Here is a 17,805-nt window from a genome sequence, read left to right as displayed (position 1 = left end):
TGGTAAAATCTATTAAATGTCGACTGATTAAGTAGCAAACTCATATATAAATGAAATGACCAGATCAATATCTAACACCATCAAAAGAAACTTTTGGCAAAAGATTGTAAGATAAATCAAAAACCAACAAAAGGTTACTGATCAATTCATACTAATATCATTTGATATTTTGACATTCCATTTCTCAAATAAATCTTTACTTAGTCCTTCTCACCGAAAAAGAAGCTGAATACATATGACAACCCAACCCACAATCATCAATACTGATGCACGCATGAAGGGGAAAGTTTCAGTAGTTGGCTATGCAACCTACTGCTGCAACCTCCATCTAAATTGCTGAATTTGGAGACTTTTTGGTCCACCATGGTCTGCACTTGGCTACCTCTAGGTTCAGGACCATGACTCCAATTTCGACTACCCTTTGGTTCGGTGGTTCTTAGGTCTAGGCTTCTATAATAAGAAACTTCCACTTAGCCCTCCCAACCATTACGGTCACAGGTCACCGTTACTATATAACATTGTTGAAGCTCGAGTGCAAACGACTGAACTTAGGCCTGAGCTATTCGAACCTTTACATTACCTTTCGCAACAAAACAATCGAGTTTGGGATCAAATATAATTGTATTGAAACCCGTGTCAAGTTATAGTTCAACACAGTTGAATTGGTTTAATTAATAAACCAAATCAACTAAAAAACTCAAGTTTCAACTCAATCAAAACCAAAAGTTATAGTTATTGTTTCTGTTAACATACCGAAATAAAAAATAACCACACGGAATTGGATGAGGACCCAAGCTGAGTATAGATGGACCATTCCCCGGCTGATTTGAAACAATTATGCAGCATAAAATGAAGACGGTGACTGGTCCAGCATTATAACTTAGACGCCCATTGCTTTCTCTTACACTGGCTGTAGTCTTTAAAGACCAGGTATATATGGGCTCACAGTTCTCGTTTTGAAGTGATAGTCCTACAGCACTCAATGAGCCCAGTACAGTAATATAAATGCATTTTTTTTCTCTTTCAAGGCCCAAAGCTGATGAAGTACTACTAATTAAAGTGGCCCTAAAGATTTTAGTTACTACTACCAGGAAAGATTTTCTGCTTCTTGTTTGATGTTTCCTTATCAAGTTATTGATGTTGATTGGCAAGTGAATTATAAGCAGAGGCTGAAGCTGCAGGGCTGGCAAACACACCTCCTACTACTACTTGTGAATTATCAGCTTGACCATCCACATCGCAATTGTCAACAGGCGCCTCATCCAAAGTAGCAGTCTCACGATTCGGAGCTGTATCTTCATCCATAAAACAGGCTCCAAGATTGACTTTTCTGAAGCTTCTGGACCTTCAACAATCAATGACTTCGGTAAAGCCTCCCGTAACTATAGAAGGCATGTCTGACTTGTCAAAGGATCAGCCACTCAAATAAACAGCAGACTGATCTGAAACCAATGTTTCTGTCACAGACAGAACCATTCTGGAATTATAACCAGTGTTATCAGTTTTGGGAGCTTCTCTAAAAGCAGGCTCTATGTTGGTGTTATCACTTTCAGCAGTTTGAGGCAGGTCCATTATATTGAGAGAGTCCAGTTGAACTCTAGAACCTACTTGATCACCACCAGGAGCAGGAGTTTCTTGAGACACATCTTTCTTTTCACTGGCATTTAGGGGGCATGTACTATCAGCCTCCATTTTACTATCTGTAATTGAATTTTCATTTGGAATCTGTCTTGAATTTGCAATGTTGTCTCACCCAGTATGGGTCTTGCATTCTGCTTTTAAAGAATCAGCTCTCTGAACAGGGGCATTAATCACAAGAGATGCAGCGACCTCCAGTTCTTTTGCATCAGCTTCAATCTTAAATTGCCTTTTACATTTTTTTTTTTTTTTCTGTTGGAACATCACAAGTTGGAGCTGCTTTTTCATGAGATGGTATGCTCACAGCTGATTTACCACCTAAACTTTGGTTCGGGACTACCTCCTCAAGAAACCTTGCTTGATAACGGAGCAGTAGGAATATTCCTGCCCTCATTCTCAGCATGTTAAAATCTTTATGAAAATTAACATTTTAGTTCATAAAAATATTAATCTTTTGATATTTTGAACTTTATCTAATATTGATATTCAAATCACTCCAATTTCTTTTCCTTATATCTTCCTCATGTCAAATATAAAATTATGATAATTGCCTTTAAATTGTTAGTAAATAAATAAATAAATAAGAGAAGAGAAATAATAGAAAAAGAATTTTGATTTTGAAGCGTGAATAATATTTTTTTAAAAAAGCAATTATACTTTTAAGAAATAACAAAGTTTTAAATTCTCCAATTAGAAGTAGTGAAATTGATTATATTAAAATATTTATTTATAATGAATGAACAGACATAAACTTCTATTTAGATGGTTATAACTTTCTGTATAATCATGACCTTTATGAATAATAATTTATTTATATTCAAATAGTTATGATTTTTTATCATACGGTAATTATTTATGTTTAAACATAATTATTTAAAATATGAATAAAATTAATATAAAAATTAATTTTATTCATTAATAATTAAATCTTTCTATCCTACGTGGGATGCACAACATTCTAAACTACTAATACCTACTACTACTTGTAAGCAAGCTCTATATGATCAAAAGAGTTCCATAAGCTAGAATTAATCTATAAATGTGAAGTTATATCCATTTCCATCCTAATATAAATGCCCTAAACTCCTGTATTCTTCTTTGGTGAATTTTTTAGGCAACCATATTCAATCCTTGCCTTTTAGAACTCAAAGTCATCTTAATTTATAATTAGTCACTTAAAGACTAAATTTTTTATCCTTTTTTATTTTGGGAGAATGGATATTCAAACTCAACTCTTTAAGCAGAAGATACATGGAAATATCGTCAAGTCGAATGTCCAGATGCACTTAAAACCAAACTTTAAAGCTTAAAGCATAGCTGCTGGTCATGCCATCGCTGTATGTTCTCGATCATCCAATTTCTGTCCTAATAATGATCGTCTGCAAATGGTAGAGATATGAATAAGGATGGCAGGAGGGGATATATGGGGACCTTTTTCCAGCGAGGGAATTGTCATGTAGCCGAAATGCCACGTCTGAACAGCCCCCCTTTATCAAGCAAAGCCAATCATGCACCATGAATCATACATATGAACTACTCTATATATAATATATTATCATCGACATATATCTAATACTAGCCAGTATTTATCTACTTCCAGACATTCATGCATACACACATATATAGGAGTGATTCACAACACTCTACGTAGCATGTCTTTCCATCATTAAAAATTTAAATGTGAAGATTAATCAGAGTGATCCTCAAAATCATTCAAATTTTGTCTGCTCGCTCAAAACATCGTTATAAACATGTACATTGAGATGACTTGACGTGAAACCTTTTCCATCGAGTGTTGCTAAGCCTTAAACGACGGTATCTTCAAGTTGAAAGAATGAAATCTTGTCTCTTTTTTCAAATTATTTGGCAAGTTTTGTATGTCAACGTAGGTGTTATCTGGTTTGATGATATCACTGGATGATACCATGAGCATCCATATATGTATGTATGTGTATATATATACATAAATATGGGAAATGGAAGTAACCTAATTTGATTTCGTGGATGCATGACACAAAATCGTCATGATTACATGCTCTTTTAATTTAGTCAAAATGCTTGAATTAAAATATCTATTGATATTTTTATATTTATATAATTTATATATACGTTGGTGTGTGTATATATATATATACACTTGTTAATACAAATATTGAAAAATATTATCAACATTTTAAATTAAATATTTTATATTTGATAAAGGGCAGGAAGAAAAGAGGATGAAAAGAAAAAGTTTGAGAGAAACATAATTTCCTTTTCTTGATAAAGAGAGAACAAATTGGATATATAGATCTAGACATTTTTTAAATGAAGCACATGTTCAAGAAAATTTACTAATTAATTTTTATTAGATAATTCTATGCTCAGCCTTTTTTTTGTCTTTGTTTTTCATATCTCTTATACCAAATGTGAAAGATAAATTTTTCTTCCTTTCTTTAATTAATTATAGTTAAATCAATAAACTTTTGATCTAAATGTGAAATAGATAAGCCATTAGGCATGTGCATGTGCATGTGCAAATTTAGCAAGACATTTAATTTTAATTTATATAATATTACATTTTTAATTTTTTTATAAAAATAATATTTCTTAAGTTTAAAAAAAAATTAAAAAATTATGAAAAATAATTTTAAAATATAAAAAAAGGGATTTAAGTGTTAAAAAATATAATTTTGAAACATAAAAAAAATAGATAGAAAAAGTATATATAGTATTATACATATATAAATATATACACATGGCAATATCAGACAAGAAAGTATAGAAAACATATCACTGGATCTGCAGCCTCATGTAATGATTGCTTTCTCATGTGAACCACCTAGATGGCATGAATATTGAATTGAATACATATAATTAAAACGGTAATTATTACTATATTTATTATACTATTTCCGGATTGCTTTGGAATTTTGGTCTAATGGTACTACCTCTTCCTGTTTTCTTCGCATTTCGCAGACAAAGCAAACTTGTAATAGGTTACTGTTGTTCTGGGGGCACATTTTCTCTGTTCACCCTTGCTATTTGAGCATCAACTGACAGATGAGGAACAGGATAAAAGGGAGAGAAATGCTAAGAGTAGTGTGAATATGTTAACTGAGGATGGTAAAAGAAATATGAAAGTAGAAGAAAATGGTTGGATCATTTTGGCAAAAAGGTGTGGGGGACTAAAGGAGGCAACGCCAGCCAGCAGTGTCGCTAGCCTGCACAAGCATTTGATGGCCTTTTGGCAAGACTTGGAGCAGAAGATATGCTCCCATGCCAATCTACAACCCATCACTTCGTCTCCGCAAAATCCTCTACCTCTCATATTACTTCCCAAATCTTCCAAAACTGCCTTTATTTGTTCAAATCATTTACCGTTATATATTGCCTTTGCAGAATTGTATGGGTAAATTTGTAGATGCTGCATTATTCATTCTCCTTAAACCCTACCCCAAAAAACCCCCTAATAAAATGTAAAATGCTTAGCATTCATGATCTGATCATCATCTCTTCTCTGCCAAAATGATATAAGCAAACTTAATACTATAATATATCAATAAAGAAAAAAAATGGTGGTGATCTCTGTTTTTGAAGCTTGACATCTTAAAGAGATTGTCATGGTACATACAAATTTGTGAGATATTATTAATTTTGATTTATTGAATCTCACAATTTATAAAATATTTCACAAATTGAAAATGATATCCCTAATTCGACTCTAGTTATATATAGTCGATATAAAATTCTTGATTCATCTTTAGAATCATGACACATATGCATTTAGCTATGATATTATTATTATTATTATTATTATTATTGTTGTTGTTGTTGTTGTTATTTTGTTTTTTTAGATAGAAAGAGAAAGAAAATAAATTTTACCTAGACGTATGTACTTGTAAGGTTGCAGTATATGCAATTAATTTTAAGCATTTTCTTTACTAAAAACAGGGTTTAAATTTATTTTTGCTTGTCTGGGAAACTAACGTTTGCCAATTGCAATCAGATTTATTTTCTGTAAGGCTAAATATTAATTAACTATACAGCTCAGACACTTAAAATATAGAAACTAAAACTTTTCATCACTTGATACCTGATGGGATATATACAGGGAGTACTGCATATATAAGTGTAGAACAGCTTGGAAGACATTAATGAGTTTTTGAGCAATAACATTGAAGACAAATACTTGCATGTGCAAATGCATTTATATAAAAAGCAGCGTCTATCAGTTGATTTTTTTTATCTCTTTTATTATATATAGTTGTAATATACATAAATATATATATATATATTTTTTTTTTGTTTTCTGAAATGTTTTTGAGGGGCAAAGAGGAGAAAGGGTTCTTGCAGATAGGGTTTTGTTTTGTCATGTATCCCGGGGTTGAGTAGTATCATATATTCCAACCTCCTTTTAACTTTTGTCTTATTGATCTTGTTTTGCTTGGGTGACATGAAGTCACGTGAATGCCTCTCAGGCCTCTTCTTGCCCCCACTCTTGGCCCCTGCTTTAATTTCCTCACTCCTTTATAAGACCCTTTAACACTATTGATTAGGCCCCCTATGCCATTATCCCATTTATAGTTCATGCCTTGGTCTTCTAATCCACTTGTCAACACACCTACAATTCTTTGATCTCTTCTCTTTGCCAATGACACCAGTCTATCTGAACCCACCGGCCCCTTCCTTTCCCCTTGTGGAGGTAAAACAGGAGCAACGTCTCCAGCTTTTTCTTTCACCCCAACAACCTGCTGCTTCTTCTCTGTCTGCTGATCATCCTACTACTTTCTTCAACACCATTACTCAAGATCAAAGCGTAGCAGCAGTGACTAAACCTGAAGACTCAAAACCCTATGATCACAAGGCAAGAACTTTTTCACTAAATTCCTTTTTTGTACATATATAAAGTAAATTCATGATGTATCCTGCTGCAGGTTTTACTTTAAAATTAATTTCTTTTACAATTCTTTCTTTTGATCTCATGCTATGATGTTCTTGTTTTTGTGATCCTAGGTAATTAAGAAATCCCCCAAATGTTAGCCAATAATTCTTAATTTTCAAGTGATTAGTCTTTTAATATTAGCTTTATGATCATAAGCTAATATCTAAATATCGATCTTTTGATCTCTCTCTCTTGATCTGCTGGTTTCCATCTGATCTTCCATCAAAAACTACATAAATTACTAGGTTTTAATATGTCAATATTTTATGTGGACGTGTATATACAGGTTTAATCATCTTATCTTTGATTATAAATAGGTCAATAAGTTCATGACTCGTGAGGGATCAAGTGAACGACAACCAAGCTCATTGATATCTTCACTTGAATATTCTGGGGTGGATATTCATAGCGCAGCCAATGGCCATGATTTATCCTTTAGTAGAAAAGAGGGTGGGGATTATGAAAGTGCAAGTAATAATAATGCATCATCATCGGTAAAATGGATGTCTTCCAAGATGAGGCTAATGAAAAAGATGATGAACTCCAATTGCAGTAATGGATCAGGAGATAATAAACCAGTGAATAAGTTTCAATATCCGATTCATGATAGCGATAATAAATCCAATTCTTTAAGTAAAACCAATAACTCCATTAGAGTGTGCTCCGACTGCAACACAACCACAACACCTCTTTGGAGAAGTGGCCCTCGAGGTCCCAAGGTAATTAAGTTATTTTCCCTAGTTGTCTTTAGCCAGTAATCTGTATATAATTTTACATGAAGTTTACTGATTCTGAGAGGTGAGAACTTGGGCAGTCTCTCTGCAATGCTTGTGGGATTCGGCAAAGGAAGGCAAGACGAGCCATGGAAGCGGCGGCGGCTGTAAATGGTGCAGCTGTTCTGACAGATGCAACATCTATGAAGATTAAGGTACACATCAACAGGGAAAAGAAATCACGTACGAGCCATGTTAGGCAATACAAGAAACATCAGTTCAAGGATCCTTCGGATTATAATTCAAGCCACAAGAAGCTTTGCTTCAAAGAGTTGGCATTAAGTTTGAGCAAGAATTCAACTTTGCAGCCTGTGTTTCCTCAGGATGTGGAAGATGCTGCAATCCTCCTAATGGAACTATCTTGTGGCCTTCTTCACAGTTGATTTTTTTTTCCCCAAATAAATTTTGTTGCTTTTATGTAGGAATTATTGGTAGTAGTTTGTGTGTGTGTGTGTGTGTGTGACCAAGGGAGAGAAATTAAGGAGTGATCCTCTATATGTAGCCAAACCAAATAAATAATTCCAGCTCATCTAGAAATAATGAAAACAATAACATTCTAAAATGTTTTCCAGTTTAAATATTTTCTAGCTAGCCAACCATGCCAAGTTTAATCACTCAATCCAAGTTTTAAGAATATATATATATATATATATTAGCTATGATAAAAAATAGTTGAAAGATTGGATTTTATTACCTTTTTTTATCATTATACTATCTTAGTATATAAAATGATTTAATACTTCAAAATGCGCAAGATTATTTTTAATTTATGAAACTAAACTTATGTATCCTATTATACTATTAAAAATTATATCAAAAATTTAATTTATATAAATTTTGAAAAAAGATACTTTAATTTGATCAATAAATAAAATTATATTATTCTAATCTTTGTATATATTAAACACAAGATAAAATAAAATTATTTAACTTAATCTTTTTCATAATATCATTTTATCTTATTTTATTTATAATATTAGCAAACATGTTAGTATTTTTTTAGGGGCTTATGTATAAAATTTTATTCATTTATTGGTTTAATTGGTATATTTCATTAGAACTTTGAAAACTTTTCATAGATAAATTGTACATATTTATATCTGTCTTAATTAGAAATTGATTTGAAGTTTTTATTTTAAAATTTTTTATTTTGGGCAAAACAATGCAAAAGCAATGAAGAAAACCTGTATTAGCAACTTTACTATAACCCCACAACCATGTGATGGAATACTACTACGGCTAAATTTGGATAGGGAAATTAAATTATGAAATGATAGGTCACGGGTGGCCACAAAAAAAAAAAAAAAGTTCTTCTCATCATCTCATGCGATTTTTATTAGGTCAATTTTTTCTTCGTGTATGGACCCTGGGCTCCATCATCATATGCTTTGATGAAACAAACAAAAACTATAGAAATCATGATCATAATCAGGTTGTTTAAAAGTTTAATCCAAACAAGGTCAGGAAATAATTTTATTTATAAAGACCACAAAGTACAAGAGTGTGTGAAAAAAAAAAAAAGTTGGACAGCTTTTTAAAGTTAGTAAATTGGATTAATTTCAGAGTTTATTTATTTATTTTTATCTCTTGTTGTGTGTTAAGATTCCAGGCTCCAACCAGAACTCACTCAAAAGGCCTGTAACTCTCAATCAATTTTCATTAACACCTCCTTTTGCCTTTTTTAACATTCATTCTTTTTAAAACTGTGTTAGGTCAACCAAGGAAAGTAACCAAAACTGAAACTGTTTTAAGAATATTTTTTGCCAATTTGACCAGCAAAACCCAACAACCCCAATTCTTTATATATTACCCTAAACTAGAATTATTATAGTAATACAATTAGTGGGCATTCAATTAAAAAAAAAAAAAACCATGATCTCATAAAATATTATATTTAAATAATTAAATCAAATGCGCCAAGCTAACTCCATTATTTTTTAAGAATTAAGTAAAAATTAAAGCAATGCAAATAAAAAATTATTATAGTGCTTTTCAAAGTAGATACTCACTCATAAAGTAAAGGAAACCTAAGTACCAAGTCTTTGCCCAATAGGGATAGATTCTTTATTTATTTTATTTTATTGGCTTAACAATTTGTGTAAATTTGGTGTTCCAAAAGTCCCAACTTCCACGAATGGAAAAAAAGTAACAAAATCCCAACCGTGCAATTTCAATCGTAGGGTCCATATTTCCACCAGCTAAAACCGGAGCTACAGCAACGAGGTGAGAATAAAATCTGGGACTCCTATCAGTTTAGTTCCAACTTACAACTTCAGCCACAGACAACTTCCAAGGATGATCACATAATTTTTTTTCCCAATTATGGCCTCCACCCAATCTATGGGTCCTATCTAAACCTAGAAAGCAAACCAAAAAATTCCCATTAAAAAATTTAATTAGAAAACAAAATCTGTTAAACTTGAATGTCACGTTCACAGTTTCAGAATTCAGACTACGATGGTTTCTCCAGGAGGGACTTCCCATTACAAGTGGTCCAATCCTACTGTACAAAGGTAACAAAAAAAAAATCTAAGATATTCATTTGCCCACGGTAATCCTCTTTGTATTTGAATTTTAAACATGTGAGCTGGAGGCTGAGGGATAAGCTGGATTGTGAGATTGTGAAAGATATTCTGCCAACACAGAATCTCCATGCTTCATTCAAAAGCAGAGAAAAAAATAAAACGATTAAATTTTTATTCCAGGGTTTTGTTTGAATAAGGAGGATGAAATGAATTGTGATCCATTAAATCTCAATCTGTTAACTTGCAATTACTTCCGTTCATTCTCTTTTGGAAATTTGTGATTTTTTTTTTTTTTGTTTTGCAGACTCTGATATATTATATCCTCGAAAAAATCTGTCTTTTTCTCCATAGGTATAGAGTCACCCACCACCACCATACTTTGAAGCCCACAAAAATCTTTATTTTCCCACAAAAAATGCTTAATTTTTTAGATATTCATTTATTATTTAAGCACAACCATATATATATATATATATATATATATATATATATTAGACAATTTTTTCTAACAATTCCACCAAACCTCTTCTCCTATCACTAGCTTATGAAACAAACGATAGACATTTAGCATTTTCTCTCAACAACCGAAGTTTCTTTTTTTCTTCTTCCTTGCATTTCCATTACTAGAACCTTAAAAAAAAAAAAAAAAACTCTTCCATGGAGCGTGCAAGGAAGGTGGCTAACAGGGCAATCCTGAAACGTTTGGTTAATGAAGCCAAGCAATCACGCAATGGTGAGATGAGCTCTAGATCACCTGTTTCGTACGCACCTTCAAGGTATGTGTCTTCACTGTCACCATTTGGTTCTAAGAGTTATAACAGATCAAATTTGTTAGGGACTAGAAATGTATCGAACGATGTTGGTTTTGGTGTTGGGTCACAAATTCGATCCATTTCTGTCGAGGCCTTGAAACCAAGTGATACTTTTCCCCGCCGTCATAACTCTGCAACCCCTAAAGAGCAGACCAAAATGGCTGAGTCGTGTGGATTTGATAGCCTTGATTCCCTTATTGATGCCACTGTGCCTAAAGCTATACGTATTGATTCCATGAAGTTTTCTAAGTTTGATGGGGGGTTAACTGAGGGCCAAATGATTGAACACATGAAAGATTTGGAATCAAAGAATAAGATTTTTAAGTCTTTCATTGGAATGGGTTATTATAATACTCATGTTCCTCCTGTGATTTTGAGGAATATAATGGAAAATCCAGCTTGGTACACTCAATACACTCCTTATCAGGCTGAGATATCTCAAGGACGTCTTGAGTCTTTGCTTAATTTCCAAACTATGGTTACGGATCTTACTGGATTGCCTATGTCAAATGCTTCATTGCTTGATGAAGGAACTGCTGCTGCTGAGGCAATGGCCATGTGTAACAATATACTGAAAGGAAAGAAGAAGACTTTCATCATTGCTAACAATTGTCATCCACAGACGATTGATATTTGTAAGACCAGAGCTGGTGGTTTTGATCTTAAAGTGGTTACTGCAGATCTTAAGGATATTGATTACAGCTCTGGTGATGTTTGTGGGGTTTTGGTTCAGTATCCTGGTACTGAGGGTGAGATTTTGGACTATGGAGAGTTTGTTAAGAACGCTCATGCTCAGGGTGTTAAGGTTGTCATGGCAACTGATTTGTTGGCATTGACAATGTTGAAGCCCCCAGGTGAACTGGGAGCAGACATTGTTGTTGGCTCAGCACAGAGGTTTGGGGTGCCGATGGGGTATGGTGGTCCTCACGCTGCATTTTTGGCTACTTCCCAAGAGTATAAGAGGTTGATGCCAGGGCGAATTATCGGTGTTAGTGTTGATTCTTCAGGGAAGCCTGCTTTGCGTATGGCAATGCAAACCCGGGAGCAACATATTCGCAGGGACAAAGCTACCAGTAACATCTGCACAGCTCAAGTAAGAGATTCATTGTTGATCTCATTAATTTTGTGTTTTCCTTTAGAAGTACTTCTATAGAGGTTCGTAAACTCTTGAAATGCTAAGCTTTAAAAGTTTTGAAGGCGCAAACTTATTGTCAGGGTAATGTTAGTAACATAATTTCTCTTTTTCTAAACTAATAGAGCAAGTCCTTATTTGAATGAATTTGCTTTGCTTTGTTTGATTTGATATCTTGTTTTATCTAGGCATTACTGGCAAACATGGCTGCTATGTATGCTGTTTATCATGGACCTGAAGGCCTAAAAACCATTGCACAACGTGTTCATGGTCTTGCTGGGGCATTTGCTTTGGGACTGAAAAAACTTGGCACTGTGGAAGTTCAGGGCCTTCCCTTCTTTGATACTGTGAAGGTTACATGTGCTGATGCCCGTGCAATTGCTGATGCTGCTTACAATAATGAAATTAATTTGCGGGTTCTAGACGCCAAAACTGTGAGTCTGATTGCTTCTGCAATTTTATTTGGTCAAATATTATTATATATTGTGAGATTATCAAGACTTTGGTTCATTTTCAGATCACTGTTTCTTTTGATGAAACAACTACCTTGGATGATGTGGACAAGCTTTTCAAAGTATTTGCTAGTGGCAAACCAGTGAGTGCTAATAATCTTTTCCATAGTGATAATATTCACACATTTTTTTTCCTTTTGACTTACAATCACCTCTACCTGAACTTTCAGGTCTCATTCACTGCTGCATCTCTTGCACCAGAGGTTGAAAATGCAATTCCTTCTGGACTATTAAGACAGAGTCCTTATCTTACTCACTCAATCTTTAACACGTATGACACTTTCATGAAAAGATGAACTACTTGTAGCTTATAAATCAAATGTGCCACTCTCACTTTTATTTGTTTTCTTTTCAGGTATCACTCAGAACATGAGTTGCTTCGATACATTCACAGGTTACAATCAAAGGATCTCTCATTGTGTCATAGTATGATTCCATTGGGATCTTGTACGATGAAACTGAATGCAACTGCTGAAATGATGCCTGTGACATGGCCTGGTTTCACTGACATCCACCCTTTTGTCCCTCCTGAGCAGGCTCAGGGTTATCAGGTGCTTATTTGCAAATGTATCTTAGCCTAGAACTTCTTTATGCTTTTTTTTTTTAATTTCATGTAGTCAAGAGTAAATTTAAATCATTAGTTTATTGACGAATTATAGCTTTCTATTCGATTAGGAAATGTTCAATAATTTGGGTGAACTATTATGTACCATCACTGGGTTTGACTCTTTCTCTTTGCAACCTAATGCTGGTGCTGCCGGTGAGTATGCTGGACTAATGGTTATCCGTGCATATCATATGGTAAGTGACACTAACCAGCTTATAATCCTCTTCAATAAAAGAAAAGGAAATCCTTTAACACATGCAATGCTTCTATTGATTATGCTGACACATACCTGGACGAATACTGCAGTCAAGAGGAGACCATCACCGGAACGTGTGTATCATTCCCGTTTCAGCACATGGGACAAATCCTGCTAGTGCTGCTATGTGTGGAATGAAAATTGTTTCTGTTGGAACTGATTCCAAGGGTAACATCAACATTGAAGAATTAAGGAAAGCTGCTGAAGCTAACAGGGACAAGTTGTCTGCTCTTATGGTATGAATGATTACATTCATTGCTACGATTCTTTTTAAGGCCAGGAAATTGCTAACGCAAATCGAATTTATTATTTTAATTTTAGGTCACTTATCCTTCAACCCATGGAGTGTATGAAGAAGGGATTGAAGAGATATGTAAAATAATCCATGACAATGGAGGTCAAGTGTACATGGACGGGGCTAACATGAATGCCCAGGTCTTTTTTTGGCTAATTTTATCCTTTTTTCTTTACTGATTTTACTTATTTTTTCTAAAGAAAACTATTTTTTATTTTCTTTTACAGGTGGGTTTGACAAGTCCGGGTTTTATTGGAGCAGATGTTTGCCATCTGAATCTCCACAAAACCTTCTGCATTCCACATGGAGGTGGTGGACCTGGCATGGGACCTATTGGTGTCAAGAAGCATTTGGCACCATTTCTGCCTTCACATCCTGTGGTATATGCTCCCTGAGATATACATGTGCATGTATATGTACTAAGTTCTTTGGCTTTTTCATGTTCATCTTATGAATCTTTAAACATCCCTGTGAAATAAATGCATCCTAAAAGTTGGTTTGGATTGGATTTCATTTCTGTGTCTTATCTTTGGAATTAGCTAATTATTTGTAATCTTATCATAGCAACAAAGACAACTGCCCCTGAAATTATGAGCATATCATTTCAAATGTTAGCAATGGCTTTTATTCATTACCTTTTATCACTGACATCACATTGCAAATGGCATTTAGTGGTGATTCTTCTGCCGCAAGATATTTTCCATCCAATGTTCATTTCTTTGTAATCATACCGTAGGTACCTACTGGAGGTATCCCAGCGCCTGACAAATCAAACCCTCTTGGTACCATCTCTGCTGCACCTTGGGGCTCTGCACTTATCTTGCCTATATCATACACTTATATAGCCATGATGGGCTCTAAGGGACTCACTGAAGCCTCAAAGATAGCTATCTTGAATGCAAACTACATGGCAAAACGCTTGGAGGTACCTGTCTTTTTCCTTGAAACTCTGTGCTTATAATATGTAGAAATCAAAATGCATTTTGATCTTCATGAAAAAGCATGACCTCTCTTTTACCATTTTGGCAATTATCAGAGCTTTAAAATTGGCTTTTTCTTGTCGTGTTGGTGATTTTCACTTTTTTTTTACATATAATGAGACCTCAGACCTATTGTACCCTTGGGTTATACAGCAAGAGGCAGCCCACTTACTTCTCCCCATAAACCCTGCCCTGCCACTGATTGAACTTGAGACCTCCAAATTGAATGTCAAAAGTTCTAACCTTTCTGTCATGTTATTGAGGATCATGTATATTTCTTTTATTTTTTTGTTAAAATTATAGAAAAAGGTATTTATTATAGTAAAATTACAGTAATAATTAGAAGCTCAAGGTTGAGTTATTGCTCCTATGATAATCTTAACTTTCTCATTTTTCTCTTTGGGTAATTTATTTGTGTTTTCAGAACCACTATCCCATTCTTTTCCGTGGTGTCAATGGAACAGTTGCTCATGAATTCATTCTGGACTTGAGAGGTTTTAAGGTAGCTGTAGTATACAACTTTTTCAACTTTCTTCTCTTCAGTCTTCTATTTGTTTCCATGTCTGATTGCAAGCCACCATTGCTGCAGAATACTGCTGGAATAGAGCCTGAAGATGTTGCCAAACGTCTTATGGACTATGGATTCCATGCTCCTACAATGTCGTGGCCTGTTCCAGGCACACTAATGATTGAACCCACTGAAAGTGAAAGTAAGGTAGGATTCACTAAGTATCTTTCTGTCTACCAACATTTGATATTCCTCCTCTCTCTCTCATGTCCATGTCCAATATCTTTTGCAGGCGGAGCTGGATAGGTTCTGTGATGCTCTTATCTCCATTAGGGAAGAAATTGCTCAAATTGAGAATGGAAAGGCTGATATCCACAACAATGTTCTGAAGGTGAAATGGCTTTCCTCTACACCATATTTTTTCGTCTTATTTTTGGATAACAATATGCAATGACCAATGTATTTTTAGTTTGGTAAGGCTACTGCTTTATTCATGAGCTTTCAGAGTGATTGTCTAAAATGTGCACATGCAGGGAGCTCCTCATCCACCATCTTTGCTAATGGGAGATGCATGGTCAAAGCCATACTCTCGGGAATATGCTGCCTTCCCTGCTTCCTGGCTTCGTACTGCTAAGTTCTGGCCTACTACAGGTAGGTCTGAACATGCTCTTTACTTGTTCTTCCAACTAAGTCGCCTTTATTTATATTTTTCCCCTTTGCTGGGAAAAAACTTATATTGTTGCTTTCTTCAATATTGTCATCATTCATGTCACATAAGAGCACTGGTATTTTGAATTTCAAAATATAAGACTGACCACTGAATTTGTTATTCTTATAACTTTTAAGTGTACAACAACGAAATTGGTTGTGTAATTGATCTGCTTTTAAATCTTTTTCTAGTAACATTTACAATATTACATTATTTGCCCTGAGTTTGGCCATCATAATATCGATTATTGATGCACTATGTTGAGCATGAATCTACATGTTTATTCTTAGCATGCTTAGGTATACTGACAACTGAAGTCATTGCATTGCTGTATCAGGACGTGTTGACAATGTATACGGTGATCGCAACGTCGTTTGTACCCTTCTTCCAGTCTCACAAATGGTTGAAGAGGAGGCTGCAGCCAATGCCTAATTCGCTAATCGTACCTGTTGCCCTTGATCTGACACTTCTTCACAAAGATGGAAGTTGAAACCAACATCTTCCTATCCATCAGAAGAACAAAAAAATCCCCAACGTCTTTGTGGCTCATGTACATAAACTATACGCCATTTGCATATTCTCAACTACAGCTGTGACTTTCATTTGATTGATATACTTATAATCAGCTGCTTTAATAACAAAATTGTTGCTAATTGCCACTCAAATGCTGTAATTATGGTTGCTCTATTTTGTATCTCTCTAGGAAGTAGAATCTCGAGTCTATTACAAAGAAACGATTCTATCAGCTGATTCAAAGGAACAAATTACAAGCACTTGCCTGATCAAATAAAAAACCACTGCATCAAAAGACAGAGCGAATGAGCAATAATGAAACAAAAGGTACTCTTATTAATTTCTTAAGCTGCCTGAGAAAAAAAAAAAAGGAAAAAACTTGTTAAGCGTTTTCATCTTTTTTGGTCAAGAAATATAGCTTTGTCATGCGCACAAGATGGATTGCATTTTCTGCATTAGAGATAATAAGACACCAAACTATATCCTGTTGGAATGAGAGTAGTACTAATACTTTTTTCAAGGGTTTTGAATTTTGATTGTTGGCAAAAGATTCCTCCTTCCAAATTCCACCAAAGGAAGATTTTTATTACTCATTTCCTTGAACAGGGTATGGGCTTCTAATTCGACTCCCTCAGTTCAAATTCCAGTCGGCCCTTGTCTTCTCTAACCCAGTTCATTGCCAGCTCTGTTTAATGTCCTGTGCAGATATTTATGGCACAGTCAATGGCATTGCCAGTCTGCTAGGTTCTTGCCAGCCTGTTATCAATATTAGAAATCCTTTGTCCGCTAGCCAGCCAGCCAGCCAGCCAGACAACTCTCTACATCCTTTTGGCTGCAAAATTTATCCCCTCCTAATGTATGAGCATAACACAATAAACAGATAAAGAAAATGATCATAAGATTTGGTTCAGTATCAAGTTATACCCCAATCTTGTACATAAAAAGCAGACTCTGTCACTTTGGCAAACATGAGTTTGTTTTGTTATCAAAGATGACAACACAAAATCCGTTGTTAAAAATGATAAAACAAACAAAGAGGATAAATGCTTTGTTTTTTAATTCATTTCTAGTTAACCCCGGTAAAGCAAATTTTGCCCAAACTATAAAAACTATATTTGCTTAGAATAGCCTACTTGTTACAATGCATGTGTTCAAGTTTCATAGGACCAGTCAATTCTTTTCTATTTTGGGACAAAAGCTTATCCATTATGCACGAACTTTACCACTTAAAAAAGTTGTAGTTTCAGAATCTAGAAAACTACCATCAAGTTTGGACGGGGATTGTAAAGAGGATTGATGTGTCAAAGGGTGGGTGCTTGAATTCAATTTTCTTTTCTCTACGTCCTACAATGTTCTTTTTTCAGGAAACTGATGAAGAAAAGAAGATAAACTATAATGTGGGTGAATCATAAATGTTCATCTTTTCCTTTTGTTTTTCTTGTTCTTGGGTTATTCTTATTTTTTCCTTTTAAACCCAACTTTGGTTTGTGAATTGAGGCCAAAAAAAAAAAAAAAAGTAATTTTGGATGACATTGTCTGAAAATGAAAGAACAAATATACAAAAATATTTAAACCCTTTTAATTCCTTCAAATCTTGGATAACCAAATGAACATAACATTA

The 17,805-nt window shown here is 34.4% G+C and overlaps 2 protein-coding genes across 2 annotated transcripts; both read left to right on the top strand.

Annotated features, from left to right (window-relative positions):
* Window positions 1-6,186: 6,186 nt before the first annotated feature.
* LOC111285756 (putative GATA transcription factor 22) lies at window positions 6,187-7,897 on the top strand. The gene is made up of 3 exons (XM_022875355.2): window positions 6,187-6,484; window positions 6,880-7,281; window positions 7,377-7,897. Exons 1-3 carry the CDS (start codon window positions 6,272-6,274, stop codon window positions 7,716-7,718), a joined length of 957 nt encoding a protein of 318 aa, XP_022731090.2. The 5' UTR covers window positions 6,187-6,271; the 3' UTR covers window positions 7,719-7,897.
* A 2,473-nt stretch (window positions 7,898-10,370) lies between these two features.
* LOC111284907 (glycine dehydrogenase (decarboxylating), mitochondrial) lies at window positions 10,371-16,336 on the top strand. Its single transcript, XM_022874000.2, has 15 exons — window positions 10,371-11,765; window positions 11,993-12,238; window positions 12,322-12,399; window positions 12,487-12,587; window positions 12,672-12,867; window positions 12,992-13,117; window positions 13,230-13,415; window positions 13,501-13,614; window positions 13,702-13,854; window positions 14,211-14,399; window positions 14,879-14,956; window positions 15,044-15,169; window positions 15,255-15,353; window positions 15,496-15,613; window positions 16,009-16,336. The coding sequence occupies exons 1-15, from the start codon at window positions 10,518-10,520 to the stop codon at window positions 16,101-16,103; spliced, it is 3,153 nt and encodes a 1,050-aa protein (XP_022729735.2). The 5' UTR covers window positions 10,371-10,517; the 3' UTR covers window positions 16,104-16,336.
* The last annotated feature ends 1,469 nt before the right edge of the window (window positions 16,337-17,805 follow it).

This window comes from Durio zibethinus, chromosome 6, assembly GCF_047325235.1.
Source record: "Durio zibethinus cultivar Kanyao isolate XHJ-2024 chromosome 6, ASM4732523v1, whole genome shotgun sequence".
Lineage (NCBI taxonomy): Eukaryota > Viridiplantae > Streptophyta > Magnoliopsida > Malvales > Malvaceae > Durio > Durio zibethinus.
The sequence above is the reverse complement of the archived record's forward strand: the minus strand, read 5'-3'. Positions and strand labels throughout refer to the sequence as shown.